This window comes from Urocampus carinirostris, chromosome 12 (genome assembly GCF_059441175.1).
Source record: "Urocampus carinirostris isolate Australia breed hairy pipefish chromosome 12, RoL_Ucar_1.0, whole genome shotgun sequence".
Taxonomy (NCBI): domain Eukaryota; kingdom Metazoa; phylum Chordata; class Actinopteri; order Syngnathiformes; family Syngnathidae; genus Urocampus; species Urocampus carinirostris.
Window position 1 is genome coordinate 15,618,640 of NC_142360.1, and position 19,923 is coordinate 15,638,562.

Here is a 19,923-nt window from a genome sequence, read left to right on the forward strand (position 1 = left end):
TCAGCTGAAATAGCCAGGGTCCAGGGGCCGCAGGCCCCGGCCAGGTCCAGGGCGGAGCAGCATTTATCTTATTTGCTATGTGAAAATTGCACTAGAATGAATTAAATCCAACAAAACAGAAACCATGTATTTTTTTCAGTTTTAAGATGTTTAAAACAATTGGGGGATTACAATGTTACAACCATCACAATTGTTGTTGTGTTTTGATGATGAAGATGGACCTTGTATTTAGCTACTAATCAACAATATATATGAAAATATATACATTAATAACCATTCATCATTAATTTGAAAATAGAATGCACAAACTGAACATGCTTAAAGAAAATACATGTCATAAATTTTGTTTATCCTGTTCTAAATATTGTATAAACACAAAAGATAAAATCATTTAATAAATAAATAGATTTATAAATACCTCAGATTGGGATTTTCTGTCACACAGGGGAACCAGTGGTTGACTGCTGCTAGTATTTGAAGTGGAAGGATTTGGAACGGCCAATAACCGGTGGTGTTACTGTTAGTTTCACTGCCGATTTTAAATGCGGATCCGAGTGCATAATTTGATCGCCGGCAAGCTATTTTTGCTTTGTGCTTGTTCATTTTAGCATGATCGATCAGTGCCACACAACCTCACGTACCATAATTGATCAGATCGACACAGTATAGACACTTTGCTTTCCCTGGAACATCACACTTTGCGATGAACTGGCTCAAAGTTTCTGTAACTTCCTCGATCTTTGCGCCGATTTTAACGTTTACTGTGACAGTCTTCTCCAGCCATGACCACTTAAATTTATTCTTGATTCCTTTATCAATCTCGGAGACAAAAGCCTCGTCTTCTTTTCTTAGTATTTTCATATTTACTTTTTCAAACACTCATTTCACCGTTTGAAAAGACCGGAAGGAGCGCCATGTTTGAGAAAGCCAATGCTCTGAACAAAAGCTCCGCTGATTGGTTATCAGCGAACCTATCGACCAATGGTAGGAGTCGATCCATTTGTTAGCTAAACCACGTTGTGTGTTATAGATCTAATGCGCTGCGCTTCTTTTTGCCGATTTTTCTCGCAATCTCTAACTGCTAACTTGGGGTGATGAAACAGTCACGTATCACACCTCACCCCCCCAAAATATTTTCTCATCGAATTTAGACGATTTACGGGAATGACCTTTGGGGTTCAAAAACAGCGGAAATCCGCGGATCAGCGGAAAATTCTGATCCCTGAATTTGTCACCTACTCTCAGATTGAAGCCAGATAATTTAGTTGAATGGTTTTCCCAAAATGAATTTAGCTGTGTAGCAAATAACTTGTTTCTTAGCTCAACAAAAAAAAACACTAAGTGGAATGACCTTATCAAAGTATAAAATATTTTTGTCAAAAAAAGGTTTATTGTTGCAGAGTAAGCAGCACTAGCCACAGAACATTAAGGCAAATGTCCAAGCTTACCACTTCAGTCGGACGGAAATATTTGGGGTTGACCTTGACGTGTACAACTCCTGTTTCCTGGCAACATCCCACCTCATGCTCGTCCTTCCCCTTCCACCTGCAAACACACAAAACCAGGTAAATAACTGCCTCTTCACAGTTGTTGGACACTTCGGAAACATTTTCTTGAAAATCTTGGCTAGACAACACATGTCACCTGTTTGCAGACCCGCCTTGACACACACAGATCTGACCTTTGTGGCACTGAAAGCATTATGGAACAACTTCTATGTGCTGCAGGATTTTGTTCAATTTTCTAATTCGTAACAAGGAATTGGTGAGTTTTTGCAAACCCAATATATTGGTGAGTATCTATGGAGTCTTCCACAGCAGATAAACTGTTTTATTCTTCTGTGTCACCAAGTGGCAGCATATTGTTATTTTTAATACTAATCTTTTCAGGAAATATTGCAATTAAGTCATTGTATTTGCATCCGATTTTCAATATAGATTGTTTCTTTAGGGCAAGCCACTAAAGAAAGTCAAAAAAGGAATCACAAATTGTTTGGCTGATTAAAATAGGACTTATTTTTCGAGTGTGTGAGTATGCACTTACACGATGGTCTTCCCCACATGTTTGAAAGCTTTTTCCACAAATTCCCTCACACTGTGCACCTCCCCTGTCGCTATGACGAAATCTTCGGGCTCCTCCTGTTGCAGCATCAACCACATTGCCTGAGAGAGAAAGCAAGAGCAATTTTTTAGCTTGAAGTCAAGTGAGATATTTGTACTGCCAGACAGCAGGTGACCTTGGGGCCCCCAGGACAGGGCACTGGCCTCTACCTCTTCTCTGACGTCACCATTAAAACTCATGGGACGCGGACTGTGGGAGAGGACAGAGCCCTCCCACAAGACGAGTGCGCTGCCGTGACATAAGCGACCATTAGTGCAGACGCACGTTATTTTCACGCTTAAGTAAGCCGAAAGGTCCCAAAAAAATGTGCAACACTCCCTTTAATGACTGTTAACAAAGTCTTTACTGTATGAACCCCAGAGGAGATAATTTATAGTCTTGGTTTGTGGAATAAGCAGTAGATTGTTAAACAGCCAAAGAAACGTCTGCGCGGAGTTCCTCAATATTTATGATAAACTAAATGATGGAGCCTAAAGAGACACACAGTACATAATGTACATTTGACATTCACAAGTACACAAGTATGTAGACAGTAATTCTAGTTTCAGTATGCAACGTCACTTTTTTATGTTAATGGAGAAGCCTAGAGTATCAAAAGCAGCAAAAATGTTGCAACATTTACTACCACAATGAATACAACAAAAAAGAAAGGAGGGTTCATAACAGCTCGCATGTTTTGAGCCATGCTGACATTTGCAAGTGATCAATTACGTACTGTAAAAAAAAAAATGTCTGTTTGAAGTTCTTGCCAGCGTTACGCTTCAGTTCTCGCGTTTCTTTGAGCTTAACGGGTTCGAATCGAGCTTATTGCATGCAGGCCCACTTTACCTCTGGCTGGCCCAGCGTCACGTAATTAAGACGATCTGGATCAATCTTTTTTTTGCAGCATCGTACTTTTGCCAATGCAACAGTTTTTATTCCCCAGCTGCTTCGAAGATGTTTTATGTGGTGAAATTGAAAAGAGCAGACTATCAAATGATCTATACAACTGTAACTGTCATTGGTTATCTTTTAGCGGACTTTCTTATCTCATGCCCGCATTTTACAGAACGCAGAGGGCAAGCAAGGAGAGCAGTGAATTTCAGGTTTTGTCTGGCTTCCTGAAATGAATGCTTGTATTTCTGGTTTCAAACAGACTTTGCTATGGTACAAAAGTTTTGAACATGTATGGAATTTCCTTTGAAATCAACTTACACTAAACCTGCACACATACTACTGTAAAGTTTTCACCATCGTGAAAGAGAATAAATTCAATGTGTTGGGGAATAATGAACCAGTTCATGGAAGAGTTGTTTAGTGAGTTAGCCTGAGATAGCATATTATTAGTTTGTGTTCTATAAAACAGAGTTCTTTTATAGCACCGATGAAGGATTAAAAAATAGCCCAAGGAAACGAGTATACGCAAAAATGATTACCCAAATGGGTTTATATGAACAACAATTCTGCTAATGAAAAGAGCAACTCAACCCTCTTGATCAGATGGTTATCAGTCAGAAAAAAGGCTTACAGGGCATAACAAATCAAAATATTGGCAAATTTGTAAATCTGACAATTTCCTGTACTAACTGAGAAATGTGGATACATTAGTAAACAGGACGGCTGTTAAAGCAGGACAAAAGTGCAATCGGCAGAGAAAATATTTACAGCAGTGTCTGACTGATTGTTGTTACTAGTTTCATGGTGGAGAAACAAAACAGTTTTAATTGACTATTGCAAAGAGGCCATCTGAAAGGTAAGCGATGCAGTTGGCTGTTGTCATCCAAACAGTTTTCATTGAAAATTTGAAAACCAGCACTGGAAGTATTCCCACAGTTGGTTCTCTTCAAATCATTTGAGAATGCAAAATCAGCCAAAGCTTTCGATTTTCCAACGTTTTTTGTTGGTCTACTTTTCTCCTTCATGGGCTGGCTCCCTCACACGCGTCAGTCAAAATTAATAGCCATCCAAAGGTCCGAAACAGTTACGACATCAAATGTTACGGTTGGATTTGTTGATGGGGAAACATTAAAAGATGATCAACAATATGAGACAATGACAAGAGAACAATTGATGCGATGACAAGAGTTTGAATAAAAACTGGCATAAAATACTTTAGATATCTAAGACTGCTGTTATCAAGAAAGCCGACATGTAACTGGTTCCATATGCGCTGTATATAAAAAACACGGAAAAATGTAGAGTTGAAGAATCCCCTATAAACAAAGGAACCGTGCTAACTCAAATAAGGCCGATATCTGTCACTATGTGCACTCAGCCAATGACAGCATTGCAAATGTTTAAAAACTGTGGTCCCAAATCCTATTTTATATACCAAAGCCAATGTAACATCACTCAAAATGGACATTTTCAGATTTTTGCTCACACAACAGTCTCAAGGTTCAGCAAGATTAACTGCCTCATTTTTGTTTTGTTTTGTTTTTTGTTTTGTTTATGAAAATAAATTATCAATTGTAAATTTAAAACAACAAGACAACTCAGAGTACTTCAGAAGAGTTTGTATACCATTGTTCAGATGCCTATCATGATTAGGGAACGACAAAATCGAATCAAATCATATCAACTCAAATCAAATGTATTTGTAAAGCATTTTTCAGGCAAAAAAAAAAGAAAAGCCAAACAGAGTGATGCATAAAAACATCTAGCATACAACAGGACAGTAAAATCCCCACAAAGACTTCATCTTCAGATCACTAAGGTCATGATCACTATTCCTGTTCAATACGGATAATAAGCACTTTTGGACAGCCGACAACGCCCCCGTCAAGATGATTGTAATGTGAGAAGTATGCAGAGTCAAATTGCTCCAGACAATAGCTCTAACCTGGATACGAGCACTTGCTCTCTGACGTAGAACATTGGGGCGCTGATTTATGGCGTGCTGAATACAAGCATGTAGTACACCCCAGCTTGAATTCATTTGCAAATGAAAGCAATTAAAATGTGTTTAGTAGCATTTCAGATGTAGCAGTGTTGCATTGGTTGAGGGCCATACTGGGTGAATTCCAGACAAATGCGACAAAAAGGGGTGCATGGCACAGAGAAATAGTGGGTTGCATAAAAAAGTACAGACGGTTTAGAATAAATGCTAAACAAATTACTTGCTCTGTAGCAACTCCCTGACAGGACATCCCCATATGCACAACAACCACAAAAACAACTAATTGTAGAAGAATTGGTGTGTGGATTTCATACAACTAAATAGCAAAAATATCATGGAGCTGGGAAAGAAAATCACAAAGAATTGCATCTATCTGACAAGGTGAATCTTTGAAACATAGGAATTATTTGGTGAACGTGGCGACAGACAAAATCAGAACTGATCGTGCCACGTGTCGAGTTGAGAAGCATTTCTGAATCATTGAAAAAATAGTTTTTTTTGTAGGCTCAGCTAATACAATTATGTGTTGGATAAAGAACTGCAAAGCATTCCAGGAAAAAAATCAAATAAAAGTGGGCGTAACCAAGCCAAAATTTGAAAAATGATTGTGAGTGAACTCTTCATTATACATTAAGGCAAGCTGTGATTGATGTTTGATTTGTACCTTCATCACATGGAATTGAAAACTCTCAGGCTTGATTTTTCAAGTCATCTTTAGAGGCTGCAATGGAAATAATCCTTGGCAAACCCCTTTTCCCCCTCAAAAAGACTACTATTCTTAGAGAGCTCTCGGATTTGTTCCCCTTTGTGTTCTTCTCTTTTCTAAAGAACCCCCACACTGCCCTTTGCTGTCTTTTTGAGTTTTGACAAAAAAGGATTGTTGCATTATCATCATTATTATTATTATTTGTCAGTGGCAGTCGGTTTGGATACAAAGTATGAGACAGATGCGAGTATTTTTGGCAACATGATGTCATTGCGAAAATCTGCAGACACACAGTGGGTTGGAGTAATAGGGTCAGCAATAACACAGGAATGGTGGCACCTACGCAAAGGCAATTTTCTACTGGCACGGCCTCACAGCAGACGGAAGCCAAAAGGGATGTTTTCAAAGCAAAATATAAACTATTACTCTATTGGCAGATATATCTGCTCATTGTAAGGATACGTTTTGTTATTTTTAGATATTTTATCCTGTTTCTCGAAAAACATCCCAAAAGCAATCCAAAAAAATCTACATAAGCAAACTGTAGACGATTTTAATTGTTTAAAGAAATATGCTCTGCCAAAGTTATGGAAACGTGCTTCATAAAGTATATTTTAGTCATATTTAACTAGAAAAAATAAGGTAAAATCGCTAGTTTTTTAAAAAGGAGGGAAATTTAAGAAAAAAAATGGTACTATTTTAGTAGCTTGTTACTAATCAAATGCATCAAAAGTTGACAAAAAAAACACTGATCCCAATGAAATTTGATGGAAAGCTGTGTTTTTTTTTTTCATAAAACCTGACAATTAGCAAAGGAGCATCTGAGGTACTTCAACTCAAGTCAATTTGAGTATTTCAAAAGTTATTATTGCAACTTTTATCAGCTTCTCAATGTTTACCTACAAGTAAAATCTTGAGGATTGCACATAATGACTTTGAGCTCACATTCTGGCATTATCCGTTCTGAACGGTCCTGTGCAATTCCTTTGCAAAATAGTCACTCATTGATGTATTTATTTTTATCTCCTTTTCCAGGCAGAAAAATTAGATGATTTAACTGATTTGAAAAAAATAAAACTTGATCAATGAGTGCAGTTTAGTTAGTTCATCATGGGAAAAAAGGTTTCCAATAATTTTAAAAATAGGTGTTTATAGCGTAGTTTTCATTATCCCTGCTCAATTCCTCCAAGTTGAGTGGCAAACAAATTAGGAAGTATTTGCATCTTTGTATATATCCTCATAAATATGGTATAACTATGTCCTACTATTTACAATTGTATTAGTCAAAATAACCGCTTTGAATACCTAATAATTGAGTCATACTCCATCAATCTTACCTATCACATACCTGTCTGCCCCGGTCAAACTAATGAAAGCTAAAAACCGTGAGGGAGCCCCAAGTGTCACCCCTGCCACTTCTACTGAAGTTTTCCAACTGGAGGTGCACGGAAAGTGGCCACAAAGAGTCATCTTCTCTTGGGGGGGTAAAATATTTTCCAGAGAAAGACTGGTGGTATTTGAAAGTAAAAAAATGAATAAACTTTACATACCAGAGTGCTGCTGCATGCTTCAACATTTAACGCTGGGAGAAATAGACATTTTTATGTTTGACTCTCTTAATTACAGCCCATACCATACAAACAACGTAAACATGACAGGCTTTTAAAAAAATGTTTCATTTTAGAAAAATGTACCCTATGAATGCCTTGACATGCTTTCGTAGATTTGGAATGTATTATACAATTTAGGCACATTGTGCAAAATGACTGCCTGGTGACTTAAGTGCATGAATCAGAGAAAATTGGTATCATGTCTTCTGCTCACCTCAGACTTGAGCATGTAAAAATAAAAATCCCAACAAGATTTGAAAGCACTTCAGCTGTACAAGCATGCAGAAATAACAAAAACGTACACTTGGATCTTTGAAGAATATGGGCTTCATCACAGTTAAGACAGCGTTAGTCTCCTTTTAAATAGTATGCCGCACTTAAACCTTATTTCAATCAATATATTCTCGGATTTGGGAATGTCTTTATTAAACTCAGCCAACTTCTGCACATTTACAATATAGTATCCATTTTTAACAAGTGTTGTTTTCTGGGAGAAAAAAAAGTTATAGTTACTTTACTTAAAAAGTAGATGTGTTTCCCACCGGATTACTGACACCAAAAAGTAGTGTGTTACTCTGAAAGTAACAGTCTACTAAAAATTACCATATACACACATGGAAATAGCTCTAAAGAAAATTGCCACCTAAAAAAGTAAATGGAGTAAAACACTAACCCATGGAGGCAGTGAGCCCTTCATTTATTTTTGCTTGTGCAATCTTGAGAGCTTTCCAACTAACACAGCCAAGACGCACCATATCCATTTTGCTTTTTGTTTTCAAACCACTCAAATATTTATTTTGCCATCGCTGGGTTATGTCCAAGATGTTTCTTTTTTTAGTTCAGGTAAGAATTGTGTTGCAAGAATAATTTTACAAATTAAAAGACCCAAATGCAGGACCCTTTTTTCATTAATTCTGTGCTCATATTTGCCCGATTGATTGTGTTCTTCATGTAAAAGCCACACACCCTCCCAACACACTGTTTATAACTCGCTATTGGTAACACTTTTATACGACTCCCCAATTTCAGTAATTCATTATGTAGTTGTAAAATACTGTGTGAGTATATACTGTAGGGAGAATATCAGAATATAGATACGGAGAAATTACGCATTCCCGTATTCGGCTTGATATGGCCCTACCACAACTGTATTTAGTTGTATTTGGTAGGCACACATAAACCTGCCTGAATTTAGCAATAATATATCTTTGGATTTTTTGGGGGGGAAGAGAGAGCCACACCACATATTTTTAGACAAAATTTAACAAAACCGCCAAACCCGCTCTCCGGACAAAAGCAAAATCTTCAGTGCATTGAAATTCTTTGTGTGACATAAGATGATTTGATTAAATACATAAACTAATAATAATACCAGAGCTTGTGTCCCATATCAATATACCACGTAAAATTTGTCTCCCTCCAGCAGTTACTTAAGAGTGTTGAAGCTCAGTTTGACAGTCATTTTCGTCCTTAATACTTATTTCAAAACAAGGTATGAGCAAAGTTCATTAGTAAAAATGTCACAAAATACTTCAAATGTGGACACGAACTATGTATCTTTGTTGCAGACGGTGCTGGGCTAAGGAGAAAGTGTGTGTCCGACCACCTATACGTACCGCTCACCCAATCAAATTGCTATGCAACAGCTTCTGGGTAGAATGTTTGTTTTTGGTTGAAATTTGTTCTGTGCATTATTATCATAAAGGGTCTCAATAATGAACATAAATTGTTTAATGAGCTTCAATATAAATGATTATTTAGCGATTTAAAGCAAAAAAGGGGTCTTGTGGTGTGACACATTGACTGTAAAATTAATTTATAATTGTGTCCTATATATACTGGACTGAGTCCTGTTTAAATCAGTATTGTCTTGGTTTTGCATGTGCAACAACCTGCTCTGCATTAAGTAATATAAGAAAAAAAACTGCACAAGTTTTATTTTATCTCCGACCCATGTGTACTCATGAAAGGCCATATGTCTTGCAAGCCATAGGTTCCCTATCCCTGCTTTAACCCCCAAGGGCCTTATGAGTGAGTGGTATCGAGGTTGGATTTCCCTTTGCGTACTTAAGCTCAAACATCATTAATATCTAATAACTATTGGGTAAAAACAATATTCAGCAGCAATGTGTGAAAATTATCTTAACACATGGCAGCTGTGCAAAAAAAGGTGCGGGGCATACATTCCAACAACAAAAGATGTGTGTACCTGAGATAACCACTTGAGGACCACCAGAGCGGTCCCGACTAAGGCTGAGGAAAGTCTAACTTTGGTAACGTAGTGTAAAAGAGAACAAAGTTATTTTTAGCAACATCTTCAGATCAGAATAACATCAGAACAGTTCTGTTCAGTTCAGCGCAAGATGCTTCAATTTGTGTTTCTTTTTTGATAACAAATTTGATCTGAAGTCGAAGATCTAAGTTTGATAAGTTTGATGCAGTGTGCATTGTGAAATATGATTGTAAACAAAACGGGCCTACTCTATATTTTGGAACAGAATCAAGCTTTTTTCCCTTCGTAATCAACAAAAACAAGTTTTTTCCCTAGTGATTAAGGTATCGGTATAGTCACACTTATCTCTGAAGGGCAAAAGGACGCTTCACACTGACAACAACGGTGACCAGGTAATGAATGTGCTGTATCCGAGTTAGATCAGGAGGTACTATCTGTTTAATGTGGGGGAGCAAACCCCTACCTCAAAAACCGGCCTGCAGAGAGAAGGATTTTAAAAGACCCATTTTTTGTCAATTGGGCGCAGAATGTGTACTATTTCGCCCCACAATCATGCAGCCTGCCTCAGTGTTTCTTTTTCTCCCGGCTGGGTTCATGTTTGTTGCTGCCGTAGCTCGCAGTTATCCCGGCTGGTTACTGCATGTTTTCGGTCAGCCAGCCTCCCGTTTTTTCCCCCGCCAATCTGACTCAGTTTGTCCTCTATGGCCTAAGCCCATGTTAGCTCTCTCTGTGTTATTTTTGCCAGATGACCCCAATTTGGCTGCTCGCCAGTTGGTGTACCATTGCTGCACCCATCTGCGACACAACGCCGAGGCGTTCTCCACAAAAACTACCAAAACTTAGCTTAAAACACTCAAGACCTTTGTGAGTAGTTAACATGTAAACCAATAGGGTGACTGGCTTGCTAGGGCGCTAGTGTGCTTCACATGACATCACAGCTCAGGAAGTCAAACACGAGACGGACTCTCTTCAAAGTGCATTATCTCGTAATTTAACTGGAATTACCAATGACATACCTAAAGATATTACGCAAAATACATGTACCATTTTCTCACATTTTGAATGTTTAAGAATAAGGGAATCCCTTTAAGGAATCATTGAGCAGTAAGCCACGAGAATACATACACAAGTTTTAAACTTGCAAGCAGAACAGGAGAGGACAGCCCAAAAACCCTGAAGATGAAAAATTCCAATTAGTTTCAAAAGGTTCTCCCCTGGGACCTTTCTTTTTAGTGGGTCACATGAAGCAGATCTGCCCTATATGCTGTGAATAACAAAGCAACAAGGTTGGCCAATAGTGACAATCAAGTAAACAGTGCAAGTAAAATACTTTACACTGACACCACCCATGAGAAATAATGAATGCCCTGGCATCAAAGGCAATCTACTTTACAGGTGTACAATAGTAAAAACAGAACAAGATTCTTATCGTAAGCAAGCGGAATACATTTATGAAAAATGCAAAAAAAATCCTGAACCTGAACATCATGTACCAGTAAACTGAAGTTACTTTCAATTGCTTTTTTTTCAATAACATAACTACTAAGTAAAATAGGTACCCACCTAAAAACATGCACAAACTGACAGTGTTAGTATGTGGTTTACCTTCTTGTTTATAATATAGTGCGATGGGCATCGAAAAGAATGTCCTGACACATGTCCAACTAAGTATTTCTCTGTGTATGTGAGTGTGTGTTCAACAGTGATCACTTCATTGCTTTTTGAGGAATCACGATCAGTCAAAAATAAGTGTGAGGGCATGGATGCATGCCATTGCAGCTTTGCATCCAACCTACAGCTTGGATGGAATGATTTTAAAGGGTTACTACCATTACTGTGAAACTCTTCGATCTATGTGGCTTGAATCTGTGGAAGTATGATTGCTGTGTAGGCACTTTTGCTGTTTTGACTTTGAAAGTGGATTTTCCAGAGGGAAATCATAACCCGGTGTTCATGTATCGCCGCATCCCTAAGGAGCCAGCAAGCACGGCCCGCCCAGGACATACCTCCGGACTCTCCGTTATTGGAATCGGCGGATCGTGTACAGGAGGAAATTCCCGTAACAAAACGAACGGTACAGGCATCGAGGGTAAGGAAAGAAAATAGTCAAAGCCAATGCGAGACAAAAGGCACGTCTTTGTCATGCTCAATCTGCAAAGCTAAAAATGAGAATCAGATGAGCTTATCCATGCAGAAGACGCCAGATGAGTTGGGTGATACTTTCAGCTTGCTTTGGATCCAAAGCAAAGCGGTTACGACACATATGAGACAGTACATCAAGTGTGTTGTGACTTGTGAGTGGTGTAGACATTAAGTAGCTGACATTAGATCCCGTCTTTGTGGGTTGGTCTGCTCGCGTGCCTGGTGTGTGGAAGCGTGTGCGCTTTTGTGTAAGTGTGTCCACAAATAAGTACGCCTTCCAAACTGTGCACCTGTGTCTTATAAATCTGGCTCGGACTTCCTCCCGTTGCAGCCGAACATTTCCAATAACAGTCACCGAGAGGGCTTCAGGCAGGGGGCGGAGCCATGGCTACTGTATGTTGCTGTAATCCACAACAGCTGTCTTAGCACGTTAAAAAATAGTGCAGTGGACAGTCTTTCGGCAATTGCAGTAGCTTTTGCGGTTTTCGACAAAGAACAAAAACTGAGCTTTTCTCTGAAAGTACAGAATTAGCAATGTATTTGTTTTTCTTTTTCTCACTATCTGTAAGCCACCTTTTACAGGGAAATCTAGATCCATTGTCATTGCATGGATTGAATACAATTGGGACTCAAGGCGATCTTCATTTTAAGTTGCGGGCATCAAAATGGGTGCTCAAGAAAAAGTATTTGAGAAGACAATATTTATTCAATATAATCTTTACTTAGAGCAAGTGCATCAACCCTGTGTCTGACTTACCCCGACCGTTCAATTCTTGGCTGTTCCAGGATTTTGCCTAGAGCCTCTTTCAGTTCTGGTTTCTGAGAGCTTTCCTGTTCAGTTTCCTCTGGTGGCTTAAAGCAAGAAGAGATCTGTTCTGAACTGTAAGTCCAAAAACCTATAATTAAATGAAAGTTGCCAGCCTTTTGTGGAAGGTCTTAATCAACGCTAACACAACAAATATTTTCTCATTTTCATGTTCTTTTAAGCTATTAGCTAAAAGTAAATCTGCTCTAAAACAATTGCATTTATTTAGGCTAAATGACTTTTTTTGGTGTTGTGCTTAAATAAAACAAACTCTGTGTAGCACTTACAGCTAGGCGCAGTCAAGTACCTTTTATGATTGAAATACACGAAACAATGCTTTGGCCATCTCTGAAGTGAAAATCATATAGCTTTCTCAGAAAATAAACCTAGGCCAACAGAGGTAGAGATAAGGTAAAGTCAAAGAGTTCATTAGTTTTAAAAGTGAAAAGTAGAATCCACCAAGGGAAAAAGATCACGCTTGAAAACTCTCTTAGCGTATTCACAAAACTGAGCACTAATAGTAGTGACTCCAAAATTGATGCAAAAGTTAAAGTATTTGCAAAACATTCAGATGGCGCATACACATGATTCAGACAGGAACATTTGGAGTTACTATTCTGAAAACTGCAATCAAAACAAATGTGGATAAGTTTAATGGGAATCCAAGAACAATCGCTGCTCAACAAAGAATTTTGGGCAGCCACAACTTGATATCACATGAAGAGCAGTCTCGCATATCATGTTCAATTGAACAGATTGTGAATTTTTGGATTCGGACACCATTTTGACATCATCAAATCTCCTAGAAATGTTGAAGCTGTTGGATTTAACGGAAAAAAAAAAAAGATTACTGAAAAACTCAAAGTTGTAACTGTAAAGAAGAGGGTCCTTTTTTCATTAGGTAGTAAGACATTGTCTTCTGTTGTCCTTGAAAGATAAGTATTTATTTTTTAAATTCCAACAGGACCATCATAGTGAAGAATATTCATGTGACTAAAGGTGGGTTTGAGGACTTGTGAAAAAAGGACAAGGGGGAAAATGACCTTAGAGCAAGCCCCTCTCCTAATCCACATCAACATCATCACAGACCAGCAGCAGTCTTTGTTTGCTGCATGTTTTAAGTCAGCGGTTTGACTATGGAGTTCTTCTTTTCTCCTGGGAAATAAAAACATTCTTGTTGTTTCTCAAAATGAGCGTTGTGGGGGCAGCCAGATGTGCAAGAGAGACGGGAGACTCCGCCTGCCAGGGGCTAGAGAAGGGGACAGCCAACAAGCGCTCCCTTATCGAGTCTGCAAAATCTGACCCCTGACACTAAAGTGTCAGTGCGGAGTAATGGATGAGCCCAAAAGTGCTTAATACTCATCATCCCATGCTAGGGCTGCGCGATTAACCAAAATCGAATCGATATCGCGATGTGACGTAGTGCGACAGGGCAACCGCAAAACACAGTTTCAAAGCTAACAGCTAAGCTAAAAACTCTTAAACCGCTACTGCCGGACGCGGCTAGTCACCAACGCCAGATCCAGAACCCATGAAACAGATGACTTGGAGCTACCACTCGTGGAAAAATGCTACATTTGTGACTCTTGTATTTCAATCATCGCAAAGACCTTGCAGAAGTCGCGGTTTCCTGATGCGAGCAAGTAGCTAGCCAGCCGCTCCCTAAATTGCTTTCTTTTTAGTTATTGTTACTGTACGATACTCTCAGTCTGGAAGGACATCAACTCAAAATAAGTATGAATGTTACTATGTTTTATTTCTCACCTAAAACAAAGCAAGCACGGAAAATGCACTTGTAAAATCGAAAATCGCACCGAAATTACAACCTTGTTCTGAAAAATCGCAATTAGGTTTTTTTTTCCAAAATGATGCAGCACGAGCTCACGCAGAACAATATTAATCTCTTGATTGAAGAACAATTAGTTTTTTTTTCTCTAGTTTTAAGTCTCTTTTACATTCCAAATATGGTTGTTGGTATATTTGTAACCCTCGCCCAAATAAGCCTCTGCTTTCTTAAGGCGGCGACATTTTTCTTGGCTCTTTGATTATTTTGAGAAAATAATTAGTCCTGGTCAAGAACTTTGACTCAGGCAAGATTGTGCACTCACTATATTGGTTCTCTTTGTGCACCAAAGTGAGCACATACAGTAATCTTAGTTTAGAAACATACAGGCCAACCAGATTGAATGCCCGCAACCGCACAGGGTCTAGATTGATGAGAAAATGTCTTAAAGTGCAAGAGTAAAAGATTAATTTGGCAACCTTTTCCACGAGGAGGCCACGATTGTTGCAAGCCAGATAAACGGCTTTACATTCTTCTCGGCAGGAAGCATCTCATTGCTTTGCACCACCAAACTTAGCATGCTCCAAAAATCAATGTACTACCCTCATAAATGCCTCCACTTCCTGTCTATACAGGAAGCAGTCTTTCATTCCCTTTTGCTCCTGTTATCCTGCAGTCCTCACTCAGTGAAATTGTATGCCAATCAAAACATGTTTATTAAGGAAACAAGTACACAAAATGCACCCTTGGCAGAACATCATGGAACTGTTTGCAGGAGGGACATCTGAAACCGAATAACATCCAGATCAAATAATTAGCCTAGTAAAAAAAAAAAAAACTAAAAGTGATTCAACAAGAAGTAAATTTACTTTAAAAAAGGTTGGCCGACTAAGGAAGATTGTCTTTGTGAAACAGAAGCTCCTCATAAAATGAAACTTGGTAATTGGTAATCCAGACTTGACAAAAGCAGAGGCCAGGCCAGGACACTGACACCACCCAGGCAGACAAGAAATTATGAAGAACGAGTTGACCGCAAGCGGTTTAGCTGGTAGCTTTGGGGCGGAAGGAATGTTGTATAGTGTGTCAATTGCCCGTTGTCCGTTATTTTTAGTAATGTCAGCGTCCAATGCTATATACTCAAGCTGCAGAAAAGTTATTTAAAGAAAAATGAAAACTTAAGATGCAAAAATACAGATTCCAAAAAGTCCATCCAACTCTACGTCTGCTGGAAACAACTTCGAATTATGCTATGAGACTGGGAAAAAAAAATCCAATCAAGCATATGCCATTTTACTACCTAAAGGGACAGTGTGTAGAATTGAAATGCACCATTTTTTATTATACTATTATTATTTTCATGATTATTACCATCACGAACAAAAATTACACTTACAACCGAAGACTGTGTCCAAGCACTACTTGTAAACATGTCTTCCTATTTAGCCTGACATTCTCTTATCTCGTTTTTCCCTTTAAAGTCTTTATTACATCTTTACCCTTAAGTGACATACTTAATTTTGTTGCATTCAATGTTTTACCACGTTGATATCAATGACAATGTTTAAGTGTTCCCGTATCTTATGTTTTTTGATAATTTCAAACTAAGTATTTATATACTTGCAAGGAATTTTTTTTGCAATCATTTTTTGATTGACCGATCTTGTCTCACCCCTTTCAGCTATAATCTGGATCGTCTCAGTCACTGGTAGCATGGATGGATAGATGGATAATATTGTCGCTGTATACTAACAAATGTTATCCTTAATTTAAGCATTTATTTTGGGCGTGTATCGTTTACACAAATTATTACCGTAGTCTTTATTATACGTAATCTGTCTTGCTTTGAGTAGATAGGTGCTGCATTTCTGAAGATTATTATCGCTTAATAAGGGCAATTGCAATCATTCATAAGAGGAGAAACTGGCTAAGGTTGACAGATATGTGTTGCAAACAATGTCCACTTCCTTGTTATCAATGACAATAAAGACTAAAATGGATTGAAATGGAATATTCTATTCTATTTGATCAAGTAGTGATCTCATCATTTTTTGCTTTAAAACACAATAATACTTTAAAACATACTTTTAAAATGTGTTATTAATGTAATATTAATATAATTAAATTTTTATGTATAATGGTCAATTATCTGAGTCTTCTGATCCAGGCGCTTGAAGCTTTCTCCCTAAGCTTTGGTCTCTCAAGCTTTTTCCAGCTTCTTGGCAATTCAACTTTGATAACTATGAGTTATTTCTTGCTAGTGTTTTATATTTTTTTTAATTATTCAAGATATGTAAAGGTCTAAAAGTGATATTGTCATGCTCACATATCAGTAACACGAACAGCTCTTTTTAAGTTACATTTCTAAACAGGGAAGTTTTGGGCATGTAGGGGCAAAACTGGCAATGTAAGGATAGTTATACCTCTTTTTAGGCGCTTAATTTGTTCCAGGTTCAGGCTCATAGCTCAAATTGCTTGTGCAAAACACATATATTCCCAAAAACATTTGAAAAATAATAATATGTCCGCTTCCGTATTCCTAAAAGCATCCAAATGGACAGTTATAAAACTCATCTTCCTGATCATTAAAGCACAGTTGAATAGTAATCAACAACATAAAGAAATACTGTAAAAAGATAAATATGATATTAACGAAGTAAAATGCAAGTTTATTATGAGCGCTGCAACAAATGTGTAAACATGCTGTGGAGAAACGGGAGGGATAGATTGCTAATATTGTGCCTTCCACATAGCATGTCTTGCTGTGAGTAAATAGATGCCGCATTGCGTTTGTAAGGTTTATGATCGTTTAATAAGGGGAATTGCAACCATTAATACAGGGAGCGATTGAATGAGGTTGTCACGTATGGGATTGAGAGACTGTTGATGATACGTAAGCACTACCTGTACACTAAAAATTAAAGTGACTGTAACTTTAAATAAACGTACACCCCAAAAATTTTCACATCACATTTTTTTTGCCTGTAGTAGTTTGCATGAACAAAATGGGGTGCTGACGCTTGCAGTGAGCGATCTCGAGCGGGGAGCGGTCTCTAGTGGTTGCCACCCTCACTGCTCGTAGCTTGGATTTATTCTTGTACGTAGAGCAAGATATTCCTTACAAATTTATTTTATTATTATTGTATTTTCAAAACAAGGGTACTGCTGGAAGTGTGAATTTCCCACCGGGGATGAATAAAGTATCTATCTATGTAAATATAATTTGGAAATCCAAATTCTAGTGTTTAGACGTGCTCGTCTAAAGAGGTACCACTCTACATGTGTTGTGAAGCATGAATGTACCCAATATGAATAATGCATGAATAGCAAGTTTGACTGATGTAGGCTCTCAGGTTCCTTGCTGAGCACTGGCAGAGCGCCATGCGTCCGTCCCCAAACCTCAACACGCAAAGCAGCCGACTTCAAAAGGTGTGGTCTGGATTTGCTCATGCCCGAACACAAACACACAAAGCGCAAACATACGCAGAAACTCACTCATGCGTTGAGTAACTGGACGTACACTTTTTGGACAATGATGTACTTTTACAAGCGTGCAAGCAGCCGCTATTCTGTCGTCTAAACGGAAAAACACAGACTGCAGTGTGCCGGACGGCGAGTATGGCCTAATGTGGGTGGAACGAGTGGTTTTCCACACCTGTTTTTGTGGCGGTACCCAACTTTGGATGCAAAGCTGCAATGGCATGCATCCATGCCCTCACACAGTCAGAGAGTTTTCACGGGCGGTGCTGTGAGGCGTATACAAATTTTCCATGGATGGAGAGTGGGAAAATTGGTGGAAAGTTGGATACTAAATACCGGTAAAGCCAGGCTTTACACAAAGTAATATTTCCACTTCTTATTAAGGTCAAACCACAAACGTAAAAAGGATATTTTTGAAAGGTAATTAATCCTATTTTTTTTAAAACCTTCCACAATAACTTATAAAGATATAATATATATATATATTAAGTGATATCTTGACATAATGGTGATGTCTTTTATTGTTGAAAAAATGAGATTTCTCTCACAAGGAAGTGAAAAACCTTGTTAACAGAAAACATATACATCTCCTACAAAAATGTGCACACTGGCAATCTGCTGTCATTTGTTCAAAGGCCAGGCGTAAACCTGGACCTTTCAAGCATGTGAGAAAAAAAAATTGTCTTAATACTTGTTTTTTTTTTTACAGTTTGACATCGGAGTACTTTTTCATAAATTTGTTTTCTGAATGAGCTTGACTTGTGAATAGTCGCCACAAAAGCCAATTGTGCTAGAATTCTCAGTGACAGGAGATTGAGGCCAAACACTACAATTACTGTGATTAAGCGAGCGACTGGCATTTTTAAAAAGCCCCAAGAATTTATTTCAGACAGGTATTTGTCATTTACATTGATTATTTTCAACCAATATCAGGGCGGTTGAGTCAAAAACTTGACTCAAACAGTTGAGGATGAGATATATCTATGGTTGGCCTTCCGCTTAGTGTCAAACATAAAACTAAGAGGCAACAAAACATTACTGAGATATCCACAAATAACTGACATGTTTTGATTGAGTTCAATCTTGTGACTGACAAACTAAATAAACTTTTTTCTAAGACCAATACAAAGCTAATGACCAAAATTATTTTTTTAGGAAATTTTCTGTCTCAATGTGTACAGGCTTTCTTGTTAGAGTTGGATACCACTTTCCAGTCAACAGTTGTAAACTGACTGATGTTAGAGCTTTTTCCCGACTTCAGACCGCCGCACTTTGTGCATTGGCTGTCTGACCATTTAAACATTTAGAAAAAAATACTAGTACAATAAACCTGCCTTTATCTTGGTACCAAGGACGGATTTCTCCATTATTTGTTGACATCTTGAACGGTGGCAATTTATATAGCTGAAAAAAATGAATCCAGGCAAAATTTCTGGATTAGGTCCATCATTCTGGACGATTAAAATAGTAAACAATTTTCCCTTAAAGAATAAACCCAACATAACAATTCAAATTGGTGATGGAATAATAATAATAATAATAACACACCCAAAAAGTTTGAAATCATCTTTAAATATATTTGTGTAATAAAATATGCATATATTTGTGATGATTATTTAGTAACATCTTTTAAACCTAAATCAAAGGTTTTTAACAATACCAGTAATCATTGAAATAAACTCTCAAAGTCCAACCCTTTATTTCACAATCCGGCATATTTTTACTCAATTCTTAAAATGGTAAACTAAGCAAATTAATTAAATTTATTGCCCAGCCCTTACGCAATACCAAAAGTATTGAGGCACCGGCGAGTTGTTCTCTGTGTGAGGACAGTCCGGTAGTCGCCAAGAGTGCGGGCGTGAGTGGTAGACCGTAATTGCTTTGAGATTGTCCAGTTCAGTGACTTGATGTGCGACAGCTTTAATTTGTAGTGCTTGAAGACCCAGAGTCTCGAGTGAGACGAGCTGGAAGAGCAACCGGGCCTGCTGCGGGTCTGCTCTTCTTTGTAATACAAAACATATAATAACAGGTCTGGCGTCTCTTTTTAGAGCGGCTGTCAAGAGAATTCTGTACCCGTTTGCCTTGATTGAGTGAGTGTGGGCTCATATACCCGTGCATGCAAGTTTGCATGTAAATCAAAATTGAAATGTGCAGGTACAAGTAAAGTT

The 19,923-nt window shown here is 38.1% G+C and overlaps 1 protein-coding gene across 1 annotated transcript in view; it reads right to left on the reverse strand.

Moving 5' to 3' along the window:
- gmds (GDP-mannose 4,6-dehydratase) overlaps window positions 1-19,923 on the reverse strand; it is a 114,384-nt gene that overhangs the window by 45,242 nt on the left and 49,219 nt on the right. Inside the window, exons 8-9 of the mRNA XM_088349509.1 lie at window positions 2,044-2,162; window positions 1,449-1,545 (exon numbers count right to left, since the gene is read on the reverse strand). Of these exons, the coding sequence (XP_088205635.1) occupies window positions 1,449-1,545; window positions 2,044-2,162 (216 nt within the window). The remainder of the gene's footprint in view (window positions 1-1,448; window positions 1,546-2,043; window positions 2,163-19,923) is intronic.